The sequence below is a fragment of the Brassica oleracea genome, chromosome C8 (genome assembly GCF_000695525.1).
Source record: "Brassica oleracea var. oleracea cultivar TO1000 chromosome C8, BOL, whole genome shotgun sequence".
NCBI lineage: Eukaryota > Viridiplantae > Streptophyta > Magnoliopsida > Brassicales > Brassicaceae > Brassica > Brassica oleracea.
In genome coordinates, this window is record NC_027755.1 from 24,140,633 (window position 1) to 24,161,180 (window position 20,548).

A 20,548-nucleotide genomic window follows, 5' to 3' on the forward strand; every position below is an offset into this window, starting at 1 on the left:
GAAGAAAAAAAGGAGAGGTCCACCGCATTATCTAGTCATCTGCCAACCCTATCGTACGAAGATGATAAGAGGATTAAGGGTAATATCGTCATTTCGTCAAATTAGAAATATAAAAAACAATAAAGAAAAAAAATAGATCGTTAGAAAACGTGTATATGTGCATCTCGGTTTATTCATTTTTTCTTTCGCATCAATCTTCTTCGATGCTCCGACTCTGCATCGAATGTCCCAAAGAGTTCTAATAAGTCCTTATCGTTCTCTTTCATCGGTTCCACTAAGAAGACAATCAACGGCGATTAGAAGGTGAGCAAGCAGAAGTGAACCACCTTTTTTTCCTTTTGCTTTTTTTTTTCTTCTGGGTTGCTTGACTTTTGTTTGGAATCACAGTAAAAACGTGTTCTTTAGCTGTTGTTGGGTGTTGAGCTTGATTTGGCGTTTTTATGTTTCTGATCATCTTTTGTTGCCATTGTTTGTTGTTTTGGATGTAAAAAAATAGTTTCTCTTTTTTACCCGGAGCTGTTAAGCTAAGGTGGAGCTGCTAGGTTCGAGGTGCGGAAAGAAAATTTATCAATCGGCTCTTGTTCCTGGCCCAAGGAAATTATGGACTGTAGTCCATAATTTTTTACAAAAAAAAAAGTTAAATTTTCTGTTATATTTACTCATAGACTCGGTCGTGTCGTAAGATCATTGTTGTGGTGACGTGAAGAGTTTGATTTTAAGCGAACGGGTTTTGCTTTTATTCTCAGGTACTTGACCATAAGTGTTTAGACGCGTGTTTGCTCCGTCAGCACACAACTCTCTTGTTGCTTTGCTTCTCCATGGTGTCGAGATCTTGTGCAAACTTTCTCGACTTATCATCTTGGGACTTGTTGGACTTCCCTCAAACTCAAACCCAGAGAGCTCTTCCTCGCGTCATGACTGTTCCTGGCATCGTCTCCGAGTTAGAAGGAGACGGATCCTCCGACGTTAACTCCTCCACCGGCTACCACGAGCGGAAGATTATCGTCGCCAACATGTTGCCTCTACAAACTAAAAAAGACTCAGAAACTGGACAGTGGTGCTTCACCTGGGACGAAGATTCTCTCCTCATCCAGCTCAAAGACGGGTTTCCTCCCGATACCGAGTTCGTTTACATAGGCTCACTCAACGCTGATATTGCTATAAATGAGCAAGAAGCTGTTTCGCAAAAGCTTCTGTCGGAATTCAACTGCGTTCCCACGTTCTTGCCAAAAGAGATTCAAGAAAAGTACTACCGCGGCTTCTGTAAACACCACCTCTGGCCGCTCTTCCACTATATGCTCCCCATGTTCCCTGACCACGGCGACCGTTTCGATCGCCGTCTCTGGCAGGCCTACGTCTCCGCCAACAAGATATTCTCCGACAGGGTGATGGAAGTCATCAACCCTGAGGACGACTACGTCTGGATTCAAGATTATCATCTGATGGTTCTCCCCACGTTCTTGAGGAAGCGGTTCAACAGGATCAAACTCGGATTCTTCCTCCACAGCCCCTTCCCCTCTTCAGAAATCTACCGGACTTTGCCCGTCCGGGACGACATTCTGAGAGGGCTGTTGAACTGCGATCTCATCGGTTTCCACACGTTTGATTACGCGCGGCATTTCTTGTCGTGCTGCAGTAGAATGCTTGGACTTGATTACGAGTCCAAGCGCGGTCACATCGGTCTAGATTACTTTGGTCGAACGGTGTTTATCAAGATTCTTCCTATCGGCATCCATATAGGTAGGCTTGAGTCTGTTTTGAACCTCTCATCAACCGCGGCGAAAATGAAAGAGATTCAAGAACAGTTCAAAGGGAAGAAGCTGATCCTAGGCATCGACGATATGGACATTTTCAAAGGCATAAGCCTCAAACTCATAGCCATGGAGCATCTTTTCGAGACGTATTGGCATATGAGAGGCAAAGTTGTCCTGATTCAGATAGTGAACCCGGCGCGTGCCTCAGGTAAGGATGTGGAAGAAGCAAAGAGGGAGATATATGTAACTGCTAAAAGGATCAACGAGCGGTACGGCTCCTCTGGTTATCAGCCAGTTATCTTGATTGATCGTCTCGTTCCACGTTACGAGAAGACTGCTTATTATGCTATGGCGGACTGCTGTTTGGTGAACGCGGTAAGAGACGGCATGAACTTGGTTCCGTACAAGTATATCATCTGCAGGCAAGGGACTCCGGGTATAGATAAAGCCATGGGGACTAGCCGTGACTCGCCGCGCACAAGCATGCTTGTGGTCTCTGAGTTTATCGGCTGCTCGCCTTCTTTGAGCGGCGCGATAAGGGTGAACCCGTGGGATGTTGATGCTGTTGCGGAAGCGGTTAACTTAGCCCTCAAGATGAGCGAGGCCGAGAAGCGATTACGGCACGAGAAACACTATCATTACGTTAGTACTCACGATGTGGGCTATTGGGCGAAGAGCTTTTTGCAGGATCTAGAGAGGGCGAGCCAGGATCATTATAACAAGCGTTGTTGGGGTATTGGTTTCGGCTTGAGTTTCAGGGTTTTGTCATTGTCTCCGAGTTTTAGGAAGCTGTCTATCGACCACATTGTCTCCACGTATAGAAAGACAGAGACAAGGGCGATATTTTTGGATTATGATGGCACTCTCGTTCCTGAGAGCTCACTTGTCAAGACTCCTACTGCTGAAGTGCTTTCTGTTCTGAAATCTCTGTGTGAAGATCCTAAAAACACTGTGTTTATCGTTAGTGGCAGAGGCTGGGAGTCTCTGAGCGATTGGCTGTCTCTGTGTGAGAATCTTGGAATAGCAGCTGAACATGGATACTTCATAAGGTATATATATGCATGCTCAAAGTTTTTAAACATAAAATGTTTTTCTCTGGTAAAGAAAAAATGATGTTCATCTCAAGTAAGGAAAAAACAATGTTCAAAAAATCGGTAGGGGTAATTCAGGCGCTTTATATGAGATTATTGATTAGGTGGTCAGCTAAAACAGATAATTTTTAGTGTTTTATCTGACTTTTAAAAAAAATTGTTTTCGAAAAATCGTTTCGTTTAGGTGCCTATTTTTAGAACATATGATCCACTGGCACATGCTATTAGACGGCCCTGCTAAGACTCATTTGTATTTGGATTCAGGTGGAGTAGCAAGAAAGAATGGGAGACTTGTTACTCGTCAGCTGAAGCGGAGTGGAAGACAATTGTAGAACCGGTTATGAGATCATACATGGACGCAACCGATGGTTCCACTATAGAGTTCAAAGAGAGTGCTTTGGTTTGGCATCATCAAGACGCGGATCCAGACTTTGGATCCTGCCAAGCGAAGGAGCTTCTGGATCATCTAGAGAGCGTACTTGCAAACGAGCCCGTTGTGGTCAAGAGAGGCCAACACATCGTAGAGGTCAAACCACAGGTGAGATAAAGAGAGATACATTATACTCCTTTGCAAGTAGTTATGTGATTGAATATGTTATTCTTATTGATTGCAGGGAGTAAGTAAAGGTTTGGCTGTGGAGAAAGTGATACACAGAATGGTGGAGAATGGAAACTCACCCGACATGGTGATGTGTATAGGAGATGACAGATCAGACGAGGACATGTTTGAGAGCATATTGAACACAGTGACGAACCCGGACCTCCCAATGCGACCAGAGATATTCGCCTGCACGGTGGGGAGAAAACCAAGCAAAGCCAAGTACTTCTTGGATGATGTCTCTGACGTATTGAAGCTCCTGGAGGGACTGGGTGCTGCATCGAGCAGATCGAAGCCAGAGTATGGACAAGAATCCTCATCCTCATCCTCACAAACACATGTGGCGTTTGAGAGCATCATCTGATAATAATACTGAAGAAGTGTGGCAGTGTGAGTTAACCAAAACCAACATAGAAATATTTTGGGTTTGGGATTGTTGTGTATATGAAGGCTAGGGGAAGGTGTTTTCTTTCTACCTCCCCTCCCTGTTGTTTTCTGTTTTCTTTTGTTTTTAGAATTGGAATGTTCATTCTCTTTGTATAGAATATCTTTTGAAAGTCTCTATGGTTGTTTGTATTTAACACGGTACAGAGTAACCAAATGGACTAGTTGGCGTTAAAATCGTAAACTGATCATCAAACCATAAGAGTATCTTTGGCGTTATAAAAGTTGTTACCAGGACAATGACAATCAAGTATGTCACTCTTCTGCATTCCTCCATGAGTCATCTTATCTCTAACTCAAATACTTTTAATTTTTAAAATGTTGCAGGGGAATGCAGTTCTCATGGCGGCAAGTTCTTTGGTTATATGCTGGCTTCCTCTAATGTAAAGATCCCCTGTGTTGAAAGTGTATGGAAGATATTTGGGAACAACCAATTATCTTCTCTCTCACAACATTTTGACTTTTTTGTGATAAATCGGCCCACAATCGGCCCAGTCTTTGTTATATAACTGTTAATAATAATACGTTGCCGTTTTCAAAATGTAAATAACAAGTTGCCGTTTTCAAATTGTAAACTGAGAAGAACGAACATCCTAGATCCAAATCCTCAGTCTCAATTTCAGGGATGAGTGGTAAATGCTGTGAGTGTTTCCCACGGTTTATTTTTTTCTACATCCACTTTAGTTTACCAATTATGCTTTAAGAAAAAATTTAAAGCTACATTCATAAAAACTAAAATAGTAAACAAAATAGCTTTGGAAATCAATTTTAATAGAACTCTGAAAATAATTAATCTACAGCTACAACAATAAAATCTACAGCTATTATTCTAAAGCCAAAAAAATAAAAGCCACGGCACCTACCAATCATCCCCGAACATCTCTCGTACTTGATCAGCTCTACTCGGAGCTCCGTTAACGGAATTATGCTGCGCCGTTAACTCGATTCATAGATTCTTTCGTAAAGTTAACCTGGCGGGGCAAGCTCCAACTATTGAAACAAACACCCAATCATGAATCCCTTTTCATCTACCACTCGTCTGAGGTAATTCCATTCCCTTCTTAGTGGTCGCAGACGTAACCATGAGTGAGAGAAGGATTCGAAGAAAATTGAGCTTCATTCATTCAATCATTTGATATGGTTTCAGGGACATGATCAGATCCATAAGAGCTTGCAAAACAGCTGCGGAGGAGCGTGGCGTTATGAGAAAAGAGTGTGCCGATATCCGAGCTTCCATTAACGAAAACGAACCTCATGACAGGCACATGAACCTCGCGAAGCTCATGTTGATACACATGCTGGGCTACCCGACGCATTTTGGCCAGATGGAGTGTTTGAAGCTTATTTCATCTCCTGGGTTTCCTGAAAAGAGGATTGGGTATCTTAGGCTAATGTTGCTTCTTGATGAGAGGCAAGAAGTGTTGATGCTCGTCACTAATTCATTAAAACAGTACCCTTTACATGAGAAAATGATATAATAAACCAACTGGCTTTGGGCTAGTGGTACTTGAGGGATAACCCTAATAAGGTGAACCCGCAGTTCGATCCCCGCTGGCCACCGAATAATTTAACATTGCATTTTTGGGGCCCATAGAATAGTCGGTTGACCTCATAAAGGATATAACTTATTGATTTTGGGTTGTATTTGCTGTGAAGTATCACAATAGATTTGTTCTAGGAAAAGTAACAGCTTCGGAATTCCGATCACTCGTCGTGATCAGTTTTGTTCGATCGTTAATGTGGCATGTATCGTAACATTTTAGTTGTATTACATGGATGGTTTGACACAATCTTCTTGGGTTAGAACTTTGAAAGTAGCTTTAACTTTAAAGAAAACAAGCATGAGCAATTATCATTAGGTAGGGAATTTTAGGTTTCCGTGAGGACTAGTAAGTGACTTTGCTTGAACATTTGACAAATGACAATAAGTTGTTGCATCTTTTATTTATTTATGATAATATGTTCTACTTGGACTGAATAATAAGGTCGAGCAACGAATCCTTGTCCTATTTGGGAGTTTCAGATAATCTTTTGTAAGAAAGTGAATTTCATTGTCAAGTGTCACATATTATAACATAATGTTACATACTAACACTGACAAAAAAAAACGTACTAACACTAACACTGTTAACAAAAAAAACTAGCACCGTTGGCTCATGGTTAACCGAGTATTATTGAACTAGCAAAAATACATAAAGTTTGATATTTAATTTTCTGATGAGTTACTCTGGTATTTATTTGGCTAAAATTCAAGTTGAGCATTTTACTTTTGACATCTTATTTGGAAGGAAAAATTACAGGTTGATCGAAGACGGTTTAATGAAGTTAGACATATAACTTTTGCAGTTGATCGTTGGGGAACCAAAGTCTCATATGGAAAGACATGAGTTAGTTACTATTAGTGGTTTTGCTGCATGCATTTCCATTGGCATGTTCATCAATGCATAAACAAATGACTATCGCATTATAACTGATATTTTGGTAAATTTATCTTCTTTAAAATTTTGGTTTTTTGTTCCTCTCATTTTATGTATGATTATAGGGAAACATATAAAACATCAAGAAGAATGAAAATGCATATTATCCAATTTGAGAGGGACTTATGCACAAACTATGATCTATTCTTCCTTTATAAGCCACAACTTATTTGCTCCAACTTTAAATTTAGAATCCTTTAACATATGACCTTCCCAAACAAAACAAATATGCTGAGTAATCATAGTTAAACATTATAGTTTTTTTATTTAGGTTTTTTATTGTTATGCAAACAAACTATTTTTTATGTCCAAATATTGACTCTGAAAAAGTGTCAAATATAAATCATGTTGACAAGTTGATAATGCAAATGACTTTCACTATATGCGGTATGAACTTCATATCTATGTGCATAACACTTTAAACCATAAATCTTATCAAATTAACAAAGACTTGCTCCAAGTATCAAATTTCTTGAGTTTTTGAACAACCACAACATCTTGTCTAATTATTTTAAAGGTATCATGTATATTATATTATTTTTGTTGATGTGCATGATTTTAATTCTTGATGTATATGATTTTTTGTATTCGCTTGGTCATATTAAGAATAGAGAGTTTAATTGATTGATTTTTGGAACACACACGAGAATGGATCATCTTGTTTTACTGAATGAAGTTTTGAGCTGAAGAAAATACAATGTGTCGATGGAATGAAATTTTTAACAAATATTTTTCATAAAATAAATGATTAATATATAAATTGAGTAAAAGAACAAAATTAACATTTTTAAGTACATAACAAAGACATAAAGTTGCCAAAGTTAACAAATAAATATAAAATTTAATTAGTCAATTGCAAATAACCACTGTATTAAATTATCAAAATTTGAGATTAATAATATAGAAAAAATTTCAGTGTAGAATTTGATAAAAATGGTTAGAGTTGCAAAATAAAGTGTAACATCAAAATATTGAATTTGATGTTATTTCGACACTAAATTTAATGTCATGGTTAGAGTTGTCCTTAACCTTATATATATATATGTTTATCCAACTACAATTCCGTATTGCAAACAAAAGTTTTGGATTTTTAATCATATCTTAGTTTTTGAAATTAAATTAGATACTTTTCTTGATCAACATTATTTCTCTTATCTGGAACCTATTCAACTTTTAAGAGAAATTTTCCAAAATATCTGCGACTTGGGAGATCATAGTGATGTAGTTAGGTAACTACATTACCAAAGTAAAGCCACTTAGCCAGTTCGATTATGTGTACAGTTCGTACTGATCAAATAGTGGAATTTCATGTGACTACTTTGATATGATTTTGAAGACAATGTCTGACTTGGGTGATCATCGTGACGAAATTATTATGAAGGTGATTTCCAAGATCAACGTGAGAGTTCTTTACCTTTTTTTTTTTTTGTAAAAAGAGAGTTCTTTACCTACTTCTTAATCAAATGCTCTTTTGGAGCATAATAGCAAATCATGGGTCATCGTTATTTATCCCTACCAACAATGATTTCATCCCGTTTTTGGATATTTTCTACAAGTGTAAAACCCCACCAAAGAAATAATATTTGACTTCTCTTCTTCTTTTTATATATAAACGAAATTCATTTATTAAATATTTCCCCCTAGAAAACAATATTTGGAAACTTTGAGATAATGAAACCATTGAACTTGAAAACATGGAGCTTTAAAAATGGGACTTCATCTACTTCAAAACTAACGAACTAATTAGATATCCCAAAATTTGTGACTGTATGAACGAAGTTTGATTAGAACAGGGGATCAATAGAACCATCACATATAACATTAATCAAAGAACAAGCTTTATTGCCCTCAAGAAAACACAAACAGATTCAGCTACAGAGAGACACAAAAGACCCACCACTACAGTATAGTGTTAACAAAATGAATTAAAAAAAAAAACTCAAAATCAATAAATCCAATGGCAGAAAATTAACTACCCTTTAATCTGCAGCTACATTTCTAATCTCATGGCCCTTGAAATCTCCTTCCATTCAATGACAAACCAGCAACAACTCTACTACCAGATCCAGAACAATCATAAGAGGAAGCACCCACCAAACTGGTTTCTGCTTGATTTGCAAACTTTGATCTTTTATTAGACCACTGCCAAATCTTTGACACAGAAAAGCTCTCACCTTTACTTCTCATGTTAATCTTCTTCCCTTCACCATTACTCTTCAGACTCTCACTATTAGGACACAAAGCCACCACAAGATCAGATTCAGCCACTATGTACTGATAAGACCCCATTGAGAAACATCTTCTGTTATCAAGACTACTGTTCACACTCACACACCCACTTGTCTCTCCTTCACCAACATTGATATTACTGCTCCTAAACTTCCCAAGCCTCACCGAGAACACTCTCTTCCCACTCATGATATCATTCTCCGCCGGCTTCTCCCCCGGAGAAACCCTCTCTCCACCGTCTCCGGCGGCGAAAAACTCGAAACTGAAATCCTGGTGCCCTGGAGGGTAAAGAGTCCCTCTACAAAGCGGACACGTGGAGTTCGAGAGGAGCCACGTGTCGATACAGTCGATGTGGAAGGCGTGGCTGCAAACCGGAAGCAACCTGAGCTTATCGTCCTCGGAGAATTCGCAGAGACAGACGGCGCAATCGAACGGCTCTTTGGAGCCTTTGATGTCTTTGTAGAGGAAAACGGGAAGGGCGTCGATCAGAGCTTGGTCTAGACCTGAATCGTGGAGATGGAACAGCTGTCGGAGCTGTCTCCGGTAAGTGTCGGAATCTGAAAGTTCTGGGTTTTGGTTGTCGGAATCTGACGTTGAGGAAGAAAGGCTCGACCTTTTCTTCTTTAAGTAGTGTCTGAACGCTAAATGTAGAATACTGCAGAGGAAGAAGACGACGGAGACGAGAACGATGATGAACAGAACGGTTGGGGTTATTCGGTTCGATGAATGATTGGCGGTGATAGGAGGAGGAGCAGGTGAGATTTGATGAATCGTTTGAGACATAGTGAGTGAAGAACAGAGACACTATTAAGCTATAATACTCTCTCAGATTTTAATCATAAACCCTCTCAATTTATGATTATAAATCCATGAAACTCAATATATTCACAGTCGAGACGTTGCAGGATTTTTTGGAATATGAAATGATTGATAAACAGATTTGGCAGAATCAAAGGGAGCTAGCTGCCATCATTAATTTTAAAACATACTACAAGTGAACAATATATTTTAATTTAAATGATTAATCACTTTTAATAATAGAGTTATGAAGTAGAGGACTCTTATTAGGTCATCTACTAGTAAAAGTCTAACTGGAAAATAACAATTTTGGCGTGGAGGCCAATGCTTGATTCAGGGATCTAGTGCCTAGCAGTTTCGAAGAATTTAGAAAAACATTATCGAATTAAGTTATGGCTAATAGCTAAGACCATAATTATAGGTGATTCTTTAGTGAGTTTTTAAAGTAAATGCATGAATTAATTAAATGAAAACAAAATAAATGAGGAGATTACCGATCCTTGTTTTGGTATTTTCGGAACCGTTTTTAAATGTGGTTTTCAAACACGTGTCGCCTTACAAAACCTCCTCTTTTTTTACTTTTTAATTTTATTTTCTTTTTTCTTCTCATTTGTCTCTTCCTCTCGTTTTCTCCGTCTCCAAAAAATGATTTCGACGACGACTCTCCTCACGGCGTGTTCCCCCAGCGTCTGTCGTCTTCTCCGTCGGAAGACCGATCGAAACCGCGACGGACGACCACAGTCTCGGTCCTCACGGCGTCTCTCTCGTCTTCTCCGTCAAAAGACCGATCCAAACCCACCATGGACGATGATTATGTCGGTCCTCACGGCGCCTCCTCCGGATTGGAGATTCTCTCAGGTTTCTGGTGAACGCTGCGCTGGTGAAGAAGTTCATGAAGGTAAGCCCCATCCATCGTCGATTCTTATTCCATGCATCTCTGATTCTGTATGATTTGATCGCGTAGAGCGATTAGGTATCTTGGACTATAGGCGATTACGGTTTATAGGTTTGTGGTCATTGTAAAGCTTTGGTCTTTCATCGAAATTTGGTAGGCTTCTTGGTGGGTTTTGTCTGATCGTTTAGTTAAAAAATTACATGTTTAGTGGGTTTTGTCTGTTCGTTTTATTACGACCAGAGTCGAGTCGAGTAAGATTCATTACAGTTTCTGTTGATGGCTAAAAGCTTACGTTGTAACATCACTTGTCAAAATGCAAAATGAGATTGTTATGCTTTAATTGATGTTTTGCTTCTAAGTAAAGATCATTGTTGACTGTGTTGTTAATTATGGCATGGACCGAAGCTCCTCCTCCCGTGTTTTCGAGAAGAGTTTGGAGATAGCAAGATCACAGTCTTTTAGCTCTCGCCTGAAGCTCTTGCTCCTGTCGGTGAAGCAACTACTACTTCCGACTGTCGGTGAGGTAACTTCTCACAAAAACTTCTAGTAATTTCTTTTTCTTAATTGCACAAACTGGATAGTAGTTATGTTAATAAATGTGTGTAAGAGTTAGGTTGTTGTTAGTATGAATGCTTACGATGAATGATTGTGATGAATGGTTGGGTAAAATGCTTGTTTGATTGTAACTCTAGGACTGTGTGGTAGTAATAAATATGTTTAGGTACTTGTCTACTCATCTCAACTCAAATTAAGTGAAAGAGTAAATACAATTACAAGACCCGTATCTAACTAGATATTCTTCTTCTCTTCGCTATTAATCCTCCTGCTTTCTTTCTTTCTTTTAATCTTCATACACGATCTTCTTCTTCCCTTTAATTTGTCCTTCAATCTGTCCTCCAATTTAGTTAATCTTCTAACTACATATTCTTCTTCTCTTCTCTATTCTCTGACATTTTAGGATATGGATTCCACGAACCCATATAGTATGTCAGCCAATTTTGTTGACCTCTTGAACAGTCAACAAGAGAGTGTCGTTCCTGAACCATGTCCCTATGCGAGTTTTCAACATGTTGGATCATCACAACTCCCTGAAACGGCAAGCTTCTGTGAAGACTCAACTACAGAGCGTAGAGAAATGAAGAAGTGGGCAGTCAGAGATGATCTTGTGCTCATTAGCGCCTGGTTAAACACCAGCAAGGACCCGGTGGTCGGCAATGAGCAGAAAGCAGGGGCGTTTTGGAGCCGCATAGAGGCTTACTTCGCAGCCAGTCCAAAGGTGGAAAGAGGTGCAACGCGAGAGGCAATTCAGTGTAAGCAACGATGGCAGAAGATGAACGATCTAGTCTGTAAGTTTTGTGGATCCAATGCGGCTGCAACTAGACAGAAAACAAGTGGTCAGAATGAGGCTGACACTGCGAAACTGGCACACGAGATCTTCTACAACGATCACAAGATCAAATTTAACCTCCACCATGCTTGGGAGGAGCTGAGGAATGACCAGAAATGGTGTGAAGTTGCTAGTAGCAAGATTGATGGAACCAGTAAGAAGAGAAAGTGTGATGATAAAGTTCAATCAGAGAGCTCCAAGCAACGTCCACTCTCGGTGATCAACGCACCAAATGCCCTCCTGGTGTTAAGTCGGCGAAAGGAGCCTCTGGTAAGAGAAGCATCGCAGTTGACCAGGCTGCCTCTGAGTTTCAGACCATGTGGTCTATTAAAGAGAAAGACATGGCTGCGAAAGAGAAACTTAAGAAGATAGGGTTGCTTGAGAGTCGAATATGCAAGAAAGAGCCACTTTCTGAATACGAGGAAGAGCTAAAGAAGAAGCTAATTAGTGAGATGTTGGGTAATTAGTGCAAACTTGTGTGTCGCATGCTAAATCATGTCTTTGTTCTATGTGTCTTCGGTTGTCAAGTTCTGTTTCTAGTAGCAAAATCATGTTATGTTTCATGTTATGTTTCATGTTATGTGTTTTATGTGTTTCTGTTTCAATGTGATATGTGTTTCTGGTTTTATGTGATATATGATAAGTTCAATGTGATATGTTTATGTTCAATATGATATGTGTTTCACGTTTTTATGTGATATGTGTTTATGTTTCTGTGTGCAGAGATATGAAGAGAGTGTCATGAGATGCCACGTTCAGTCACAAGAGCATGCACAAGAAGTCACAAGTTCTCTTACTTTCGGTGGAAGAGAAGTCAGGAGTTTGTTTTTTTTGTGTCACGAGCTGTATGTATGTGGGCTTCTCAGAGTCACGAGTTTGTTTGTTTATGTAAATAATGAGTTTTATGTTTCTAGTTTGTAGTTTTCTTATAGTCACGAGTGTAATATGATATGTGTCTTGTTATATAAACGGTTCATTCACCAAGCATTTGAACCACAAATTATTCTTCTCTTCCTCTCACCAACTACCAAAGAATTAATCGTTGATTCTTCTCCTTCTCTCCCAAAGTTTCATTCTCTCCAAAGTTTCTTTCTCTCCAAGATTCATTCTCTCCATTATATTTTGTTTCGTTCTCTCCTTGAAACTTAAATAAGTTTCATTCTCTCGTTGAAACTTAAATAATTTAAAAAACTTTCCATATCTTGATCACAAATATGGCTTCTTCATCTCATAACACTTTTGAGGGAAAGGGAGTTGATGATGAAACATTTGATCAATATTTCGATCAAACATTTGAAAATTTATCCATTGATTGTGATCGAGAAGTCGAAGGAAAAAAAAGAAAAAAAACGAGTTCATATCGAACGCAATCGTGAAGAAGGCGATGTACGTTTATGGAATGATTATTTCAGTGAAACTCCGACATACCCTGAAAATCTCTTCCGACGATGATTTAGAATGAACAAGTCATTGTTCATGCATATTGTGCATCGACTCTCCAATGAAGTTGAATACTTTCGACAAAAGAAAGATGTTCTCGGAAGGCTTAGTCTCTCTGCACTTCAAAAGTGTACAACAGCCATTCGTGTCTTTGCCTATGGTTCTGCGGCTGATGCTGTTGACGAATACCTCCGCCTCGGTGAAACTACCACTCAGTCATGTGTGGAACATTTCGTAGAAGGAGTAATAAATTTATTCGGCGATGAGTACCTAAGAAGACCAACACCGGCTGATCTCCAACGTCTACTTTATATTGGTGAGCAACGTAGATTTCCCGGGATGATAGGAAGCATCGATTGTATGCATTGGGAGTGGAAGAATTGTCCCACCGCTTGGAAAGGGCAATATTCACGTGGTTCGGGAAAACCCACAATCGTTTTAGAGGCGGTCGCTTCGTATGATCTTTGGATAGGACATGCTTTTTTTGGACCTCCAGGTACCTTAAATGATATCAATGTTCTTGATCGCTCACCTGTTTTTGATGACATTATAAAAGGTCAAGCTCCGCAAGTTACTTACTCTGTCAATGGAAGAGAGTATCATTTGGCTTACTATCTCACTGATGGTATTTATCCCGAAATGGACAACTTTTATCCAATCTATTCCAATACCACAAGGTCCGAAAGCGACTTTATTTGCTCAACATCAAGAAGCTGTCCGAAAAGATGTCGAGCGTGCTTTTGGAGTCTTGCAATCTCATTTTGCCATTGCTAAAAATCCAACACTTTTTTGGGATAAAACCAAAATTGGAAGGATTATGAGAGCATGTATCATACTCCATAATATGATAGTAGAAGACGAACGAGATGGATACACTCATTTTGATGTTTCAGAGTTCCAACCAGGAAAAGACACCAGAACTTCACATGTCGATCTCACGTATTCTACAGATATACCTTCAAATATCGCCAATATGATGGGTGTTCGAACTAGAATTCGTGATAGACAAATGCATCAACAGCTCAAAGCTGATTTGGTTGAACATTTGTGGAGTAAATTTGGACGTGATGAAGACAACAACTGAGTTTGGAATGTTTCTTTCAAAATATTCTCGATTATTGTATTAGTCTTTATTTTTATGTTTTTTTTAAATCTATGTTTTAAATGTTATCTTTTAATATGTTTTATAAATTTTATCTTAAATTTTTTTTTTTTTTAGAACCCCTAATTAATAAACCTCCATTGGACCGCTCAAAATGAGAGTTTCTTAACTAGAATCTTTAATCCCACTTAAGTACATTTAAAATATTAAATAATCACTAAAACCCCCCCCCCCCCTTAAGGATCATGGGATAATTATGCTCTAAAAGCCTAATACCATATTTAATTATCCAATGGTAGGTATCAAGTCATCAATAATAAGGGAACAATCCGCAATAATCGTTTATCGTTGCCAATAATCAAAGTAAGGTACAGCTAAAATAGGAGTAGTACTATATTTTGTGTCAGTCGATTTTTCAATATCTAGGGACTCGTATAAATAAACTGAACACAAAAAGGTAACTAGTAGTAGTAGAATTTTTGAACATGTGGAGTAAACCGGTACCCACATGGTAGTGTCCACAAATGGTTTAAACAAAAACTCGAGCAGTGAACGTTGGAATTTGGAATTGGTAAAATAAAGAAAAAGCCTGTCATCACCACTTTTTAGAAAAGCTGCAAGACATATTCATGGGCCGTAAGGACTCAATTACGATAACATCTGCTACTAGAAGCCCAACTAATAAATTTCATCTAAATCATGGAAAAACAAATTCCATGAGTTACGAAGTAACAAATTTCAAACGCGAAATAGTTTGTGATAAACATACAAATATAAAAAAGAAAATTTTAATAACAAGAAACGAAGAAGATGAAGAATAAGAAAACTAGCAAACAAACTAAACTATCAGTTTTGAGAGTATGGTTTTGAGAAACCTAATCCTCAACTTTAAATGCATAACGTAATCAGTAGTCTTTGATATAAGCAGATCCGGTTGGTTCAACCTTCGCCCGCCCGGTATTAGAACTCGGAGCCTCCTCATTTCCATCTGGATTGACCCGAATCCAGAACCTGATCCACGGCCCGTTTTCTTCTTCTTCTTCGTCTGCTTCCTCTCCCTTCTGTACGATCTCGACTCTTCCATGGTTTTATTTTGCTTATGACAACTGATTTTGTGACTGTGATAATATGTAATGGACTTGGTTGTGGTCCATGTATATATAGTCCCAAGTCTTCTTCATTGTCTTTTTGTTTTATTTAAAATTTCTGCTCTTTTCTACTTTTTTTTATAATAAAAGGTTCTTTTGTGTCAATGATATTATCACATCCACTAAGTCTCAATCTGTGTTGTTGTTTTGCTGTGAGAAAAGATAAACTGTTATAAGACAATGATAAAAAATATGAGAGTAATAAATTCGGTTTATTCGTTTATATTTTTAAGCATGACGGTACATGTTAGATTCACTATTTTAATGGACAAACAAAACACATATGCAATGATTTTTAGCTCCTTTCGGAATTAAACCATATATATATATTTATTTTATCTAGTAAATGTCTCAAAAGAGTCCGTCCATTACAAGCTAGTAGTGTGTACATTATCGGACCAACTTGAATTCCTTGAATATTGGGTTTAATAGAGAGCGGAGACATGTTACAAAATGTGAGAATGATGAGGCCAATAAGGCAAGAACCACTGCGTTTGTTATGTCATGGTTGACGTTATCGAATGTAGTGTCCCCACGTGGAACCAATTTAGCCTCTGCTTCGATCATTGCCAATATTTCTTTCGCACGGAATCTGCATGGCTCTCTTTTTCCTTCGATAAATAAATTACTTCGTGAGCAGTATCAATCGAGAACCACATGATGTGTTTCACTCCATACGTCTCAAAACATTCGATTCAAGACATTACTAATATAATAATATATATTGAGAAAATATAATCGAGTGATAAAGATCATAGCATAGTAGTTATGGTCGAAGTACTGATAAATTATTTTCACTACAGCTGGATCTGTGTGGGTCCCAATCATTAAATTAAAGAAATTACACAACCGAATCTGGCAGTTTTATGTGTGATCGGACTATTTGCAATATGTTTTGTTGCAACAACTATTTGCAACATGTTGCAAACTTCAACTTGTATATATATATATATATACTTAAAAAAGATTTGTATACTCACTTCCGAATTAATTTACATATATATATATATATATATATATATATATATATTCTTTGATATCTCTCATAATTTTTTGCATTTTGTTTCCTATTTTATCATAAACGAACATGCAACTATATAGGACACACTCACATCAATAAGAACACTGATGGATAATTTAAATATAGAACAGTTACATGGTGCTAAGAAATACGAGTATACGACTCGAGTACAAGAATCTATATGGTAGTACATCAGTCGTGATTTGTTGCAAACAGTTGTTTATTTTTTTAGTCAAATCATCGAAAAGGCATGCAAAGTGCAACCCATAACTTGCATGTGTTTCGCCAACTCATACACCGTGGCTCTTAATATGCACCATAATCGTGGCACGTCGTTTAAAAAACCCCGTAACTTGCATGTGTTCCATCCAAATAGGCCTATGAGATCCGAATTATAGAGACATATAAATATAATGGGCCAGCTAATTTTTTTTAGTTGGAACCCATAGGCCTAATTAAGTCCAATGATTTAAAGTAAAAAGAAAAGTCCACGGAAAAAAATGCTGAGTACAAGAGGAAATAACAAAGGGCGCGGTTTGATTCCTGAAAAATTGTTCTTTATGAGGATCACAATCTTGGTTCTTGGTTCTTGGATAGTCTCATTGTGCGTGCGAGAGGATACAATGCAAAGTTTCACTTTTCAATTTGGTTTCAACATCATTCAAAACTGCAAACCAATTTTTTTCTGTATATCCACTGTTTTTTGTTAACTATAAGAGATGAGTTGCATGATAATTGCTAATAATTCGTTATAATCATCAGTCGAACAATAATTTGAAAATCGAAGATTTATTGCAATTTGAAAGTCATACGAGCTTATACACCAAAGTGCCAAACGTAACTAAATATACTGCGATAAACGTAGACACACGCACACACACACACATACGTTCCGTTTAAATTCACTTTTAAATTTCTTAACTAGATTATTCATCATTCCATATATAAAATCGAACCTTTTGGTTTAGAAACGCTTATTGAAGGAGATTTCCATCGGTCTCCTTTAAGTAATTGACAAGAACGTCGATAAGAGTGTCGATAATCAAGAGTGGATCTTCGATGTCATGACGAATCTTCTCGAACTCAACTTTCCATGCCACGCGGCTACCTTCCCCATCTTCCTTAGGACTGACCGTGATGGTTGCTTTGACCGTCTTGTAACTTTCCGAGATTAGACAGCCACTCATTCTCATCGTCAATGTTCTATCCTCCAAATTTATCGTCTCCATCTTATCCTCTGCCACATACGGTGAGACGTTATAATCTGTTAGATGTTTTGATCAGTGATCACAAAGTATGAATGGGATGTGTGGAAGAGTTCATTATTTACCTATGTTGTCAAAAGGGCCGTTTATGTCTTCGGTGACAGATCTAAAGAACTTGTCAGCTGGAGACTTAACTTCAAGGTCACCAGAAGAGACTTCCATTCTCTATTTGTTTTTTTTTCTTTTGTAAGTATAAGTTTTGTGGGTTTAGTGTATGATCCTTTTGATGCTATGGTAGTGTTTATATATACAGAGTGCACCATGAACAATGCATTAACTATTTTCACTTAACTCCACCCATCTACCTATTTTTCACCATATGTAATTTTTTTAAAGTATAGCCCACAAGCTCTGCAATTTTTACAATTTACTCACTAGTCACCTAATTCTTGTAGCACATGGGAAAATAAATGAATTGTAACCACCGAAAGTTATTTACGTCGTGATTTGTTGGCGTTTACTATATATGCATTTTTACTTCAAAACCATATGACTATATACTGATAAAAATTAAATGTGATGATTTTAATATAGCTTTGCGTAATTGCTGTCATCTTAAACTATTAATAAATGCTCTAGCCTACGGCTAGGCAAAAAACCCGGATCCGAAAAATCGAACCGAATCCGATCCCAAAAAGTAGTACCAAACCCGAACCGAAATTGATTAAATATCCGAACGGGTTCAAAATTGTGGTATCTAAAGAACCGAAACCGAATTCGACCCGAACCGAAGTATCTCGGGTACCCGAATGTAACCGAAATAGATTTATATACCTAATATATTACTTATTTTTAGATTTAATATATATTAAAAACATCCAAAATATATAAGATACTTTTAAGTTGTCTAAAATAATTGAAAATATACATAAATAGTCAAATGTAAATGTCTAAAATAGCTAAAATATATTCAAAACACTAAAATACTTGAAATATCTATTGATTTTCTATCCAAATATTCAAATCAAACCAATTTATATTTTAAATTTATATATTTTGACATATATTATACAAATTTATATGTAATATATTATTTTGTCTTATAGATTTTTAGAAATTTAAGTGTATAAAGAATATTAAAATTTTAAAAATATTTTAAATGGGTTATCCGAACTCGAACCGAACCCGCAAAGATCCGAACCGAATCCGATCCGAAATTTTGAAATACCTGAATGGAACTGAAATTTTTAAATCCGAAACCCGAATAGATCCGAACCGAACCCGAATGGGTACCCGAATGCCCACCCTGCTCTGGCCTCTAGTCACTTAATGGGCCACACAAAGTCTAAGACGTGACCATTATAATAGTCTTCGAAACCCATATACAATCAAAATACAAACTATTAACTAAAAGACACACGAGGACAAGGATTGAGAATTTGAGACACATGATGTGAATTAGAGGAGTAGATATAATCGCCGACAGGCATGAGGCACCGCCGCCGCACAAAGCTTGGCCTGAGCTAAAATCATGACCTCCCACTATTCTCGTAGTCACTTTTAATCAGTTTAATTTACACAAACTAAAAATTGTGCTTTTAATTTCTTGCAAGAAAAGAGTTGAAGAAATTGACCCCTTGTTATTGACACGTTGCTGGCCAGAGGCTAAAGAAGTAAATGCCAACTCATCAATATAAACTGCAAATCAAATTCTTATGTTTTTACTGCTTTTTACATTTTATTTTGGGGGCCAAGAAGATCATGGTCTAGCCGATCATATGCACTTTTACATAACTTTCCTTTTTTGAAATGAATTCACAATCATATATAAATGTATGTGATGAAATTTAGCGTCAACCAATGCTTATGTAACTCAACAACTTTACCATACCATTACCAATCTTAATTGTTGACTTCTAGTTAATGAAAATTAAATAGTTTTGGTGCTGAATTACTGATAAAAATCTCAAGTTTTACTCTTCATTTTTCCTATTCGGGAAATAAGGATAATGTAGCTTATCATAGTCTCTTTGGTGTCTAGGTGTGGGCACTTCAGTTATTTTCTCGATTCGGTTCGGGTTCGATTCGGTTTGGTTAGTTCGGTTCTAGTATTTTTTCAACTAAAGTAAACCATAGTTAGTTTGGTAGGTTTTTATTCGGTTCGGTTTATATTCGGTTCGGTTTGTATTCGGTTCAGTTTGTATTCGGTTCGGTTTGTTTTTTGGATCAGTTTAATTAGATTCTTCTTAGTTTGATTTTTCTAAAAGAAATTATGTTTTAAAACATAAACTATATGAACTAAATGCAATATAAAACTGAAACAAAAATCATTAAAAAGTCACAAAAAATATATAAGAATTAAAACAAATGAAAATTAACTAAAGTAAAAAAACCAACATCATTAGTAATATCTCTTGTATCATTAAAATTCAAAAGCCTGCAATGAATGAAATATTTTAAATCAAATATTTTGATGACTACATATTAGGTTAGAAGAATATATGTTAATGAATAAAAATGGAAAATATGTGGTTTAATATTAGAATTTTAGTATATTGGTATTACTAATATTTTTAATTTAAATAATTACAAAAACACATCGGTTTCTCGGTTCGGGTTGGGAAAATTTTCAACCGAATGGTTTGAAATAGGCTTTGGTTCGGTTTGAATCGGATTCGGTTCGGTTAGTTCGGTTTGACTCGGTTCAGTTCGGTTTTTTTTGTCCACCCCTAGTGTCTAGAGTTGACTAGTTGTCTTGTCCATAGTTTTTCGTAAATGTGATGATGTTAATATAGTTTGCGTAACTGACATCATAAAATAATTAATATAGTTTGTGGAAGCTCCATTCTTCACGTGATTGGACCAAAGGTTCATTAATGTTTTTACACTAAGAGGTCTGTGTTTCAATTATTGGAAAATGCGAAATTATGTGAATTAAAAGAGAAAAAGATTTACAAGA

At 37.2% G+C, this 20,548-nt stretch overlaps 5 protein-coding genes across 7 annotated transcripts; 2 read left to right on the plus strand and 3 right to left on the minus strand.

The window, feature by feature from the left end:
• The first annotated feature begins 128 nt into the window (after positions 1 to 128).
• On the plus strand, positions 129 to 4,071 carry LOC106311744 (probable alpha,alpha-trehalose-phosphate synthase [UDP-forming] 9). 3 transcript variants are annotated; one of them, XM_013749017.1, is made up of 5 exons: positions 149 to 303; positions 497 to 549; positions 747 to 2,803; positions 3,110 to 3,383; positions 3,460 to 3,997. In XM_013749017.1, the coding sequence occupies exons 3-5, from the start codon at positions 819 to 821 to the stop codon at positions 3,805 to 3,807; spliced, it is 2,607 nt and encodes an 868-aa protein (XP_013604471.1). In that variant the 5' UTR covers positions 149 to 303; positions 497 to 549; positions 747 to 818; the 3' UTR covers positions 3,808 to 3,997. The 3 variants fall into 3 exon arrangements, with proteins under 3 accessions (XP_013604470.1, XP_013604471.1, XP_013604472.1); XM_013749016.1 differs by lacking the exon at positions 497 to 549 and having other exon boundaries at positions 129 to 303; XM_013749018.1 differs by lacking the exons at positions 149 to 303; positions 497 to 549 and having other exon boundaries at positions 819 to 2,803; positions 3,460 to 4,071.
• Positions 4,072 to 8,179: 4,108 nt separating this feature from the next.
• On the minus strand, positions 8,180 to 9,575 carry LOC106310264 (RING-H2 finger protein ATL47-like). The gene has a single exon (XM_013747502.1). The coding sequence runs from the start codon at positions 9,374 to 9,376 to the stop codon at positions 8,369 to 8,371; it is 1,008 nt and encodes a 335-aa protein (XP_013602956.1). The 5' UTR covers positions 9,377 to 9,575; the 3' UTR covers positions 8,180 to 8,368.
• Positions 9,576 to 10,198: 623 nt separating this feature from the next.
• LOC106309004 (glutathione S-transferase T3-like) lies at positions 10,199 to 12,404 on the plus strand. The gene is made up of 5 exons (XM_013746094.1): positions 10,199 to 10,289; positions 10,646 to 10,809; positions 11,245 to 11,943; positions 11,988 to 12,132; positions 12,397 to 12,404. The coding sequence occupies exons 1-5, from the start codon at positions 10,199 to 10,201 to the stop codon at positions 12,402 to 12,404; spliced, it is 1,107 nt and encodes a 368-aa protein (XP_013601548.1).
• A 2,491-nt stretch (positions 12,405 to 14,895) lies between these two features.
• Positions 14,896 to 15,308, minus strand: LOC106311293. The gene has a single exon (XM_013748496.1). The coding sequence runs from the start codon at positions 15,297 to 15,299 to the stop codon at positions 15,054 to 15,056; it is 246 nt and encodes an 81-aa protein (XP_013603950.1). The 5' UTR covers positions 15,300 to 15,308; the 3' UTR covers positions 14,896 to 15,053.
• A 1,860-nt stretch (positions 15,309 to 17,168) lies between these two features.
• LOC106310910 (uncharacterized protein At1g24000-like) lies at positions 17,169 to 17,873 on the minus strand. Its single transcript, XM_013748134.1, has 2 exons — positions 17,715 to 17,873; positions 17,169 to 17,621 (listed from the first exon to the last, which is right to left on the minus strand). Exons 1-2 carry the CDS (start codon positions 17,809 to 17,811, stop codon positions 17,359 to 17,361), a joined length of 360 nt encoding a protein of 119 aa, XP_013603588.1. The 5' UTR covers positions 17,812 to 17,873; the 3' UTR covers positions 17,169 to 17,358.
• Between the last annotated feature and the right edge of the window lie 2,675 nt (positions 17,874 to 20,548).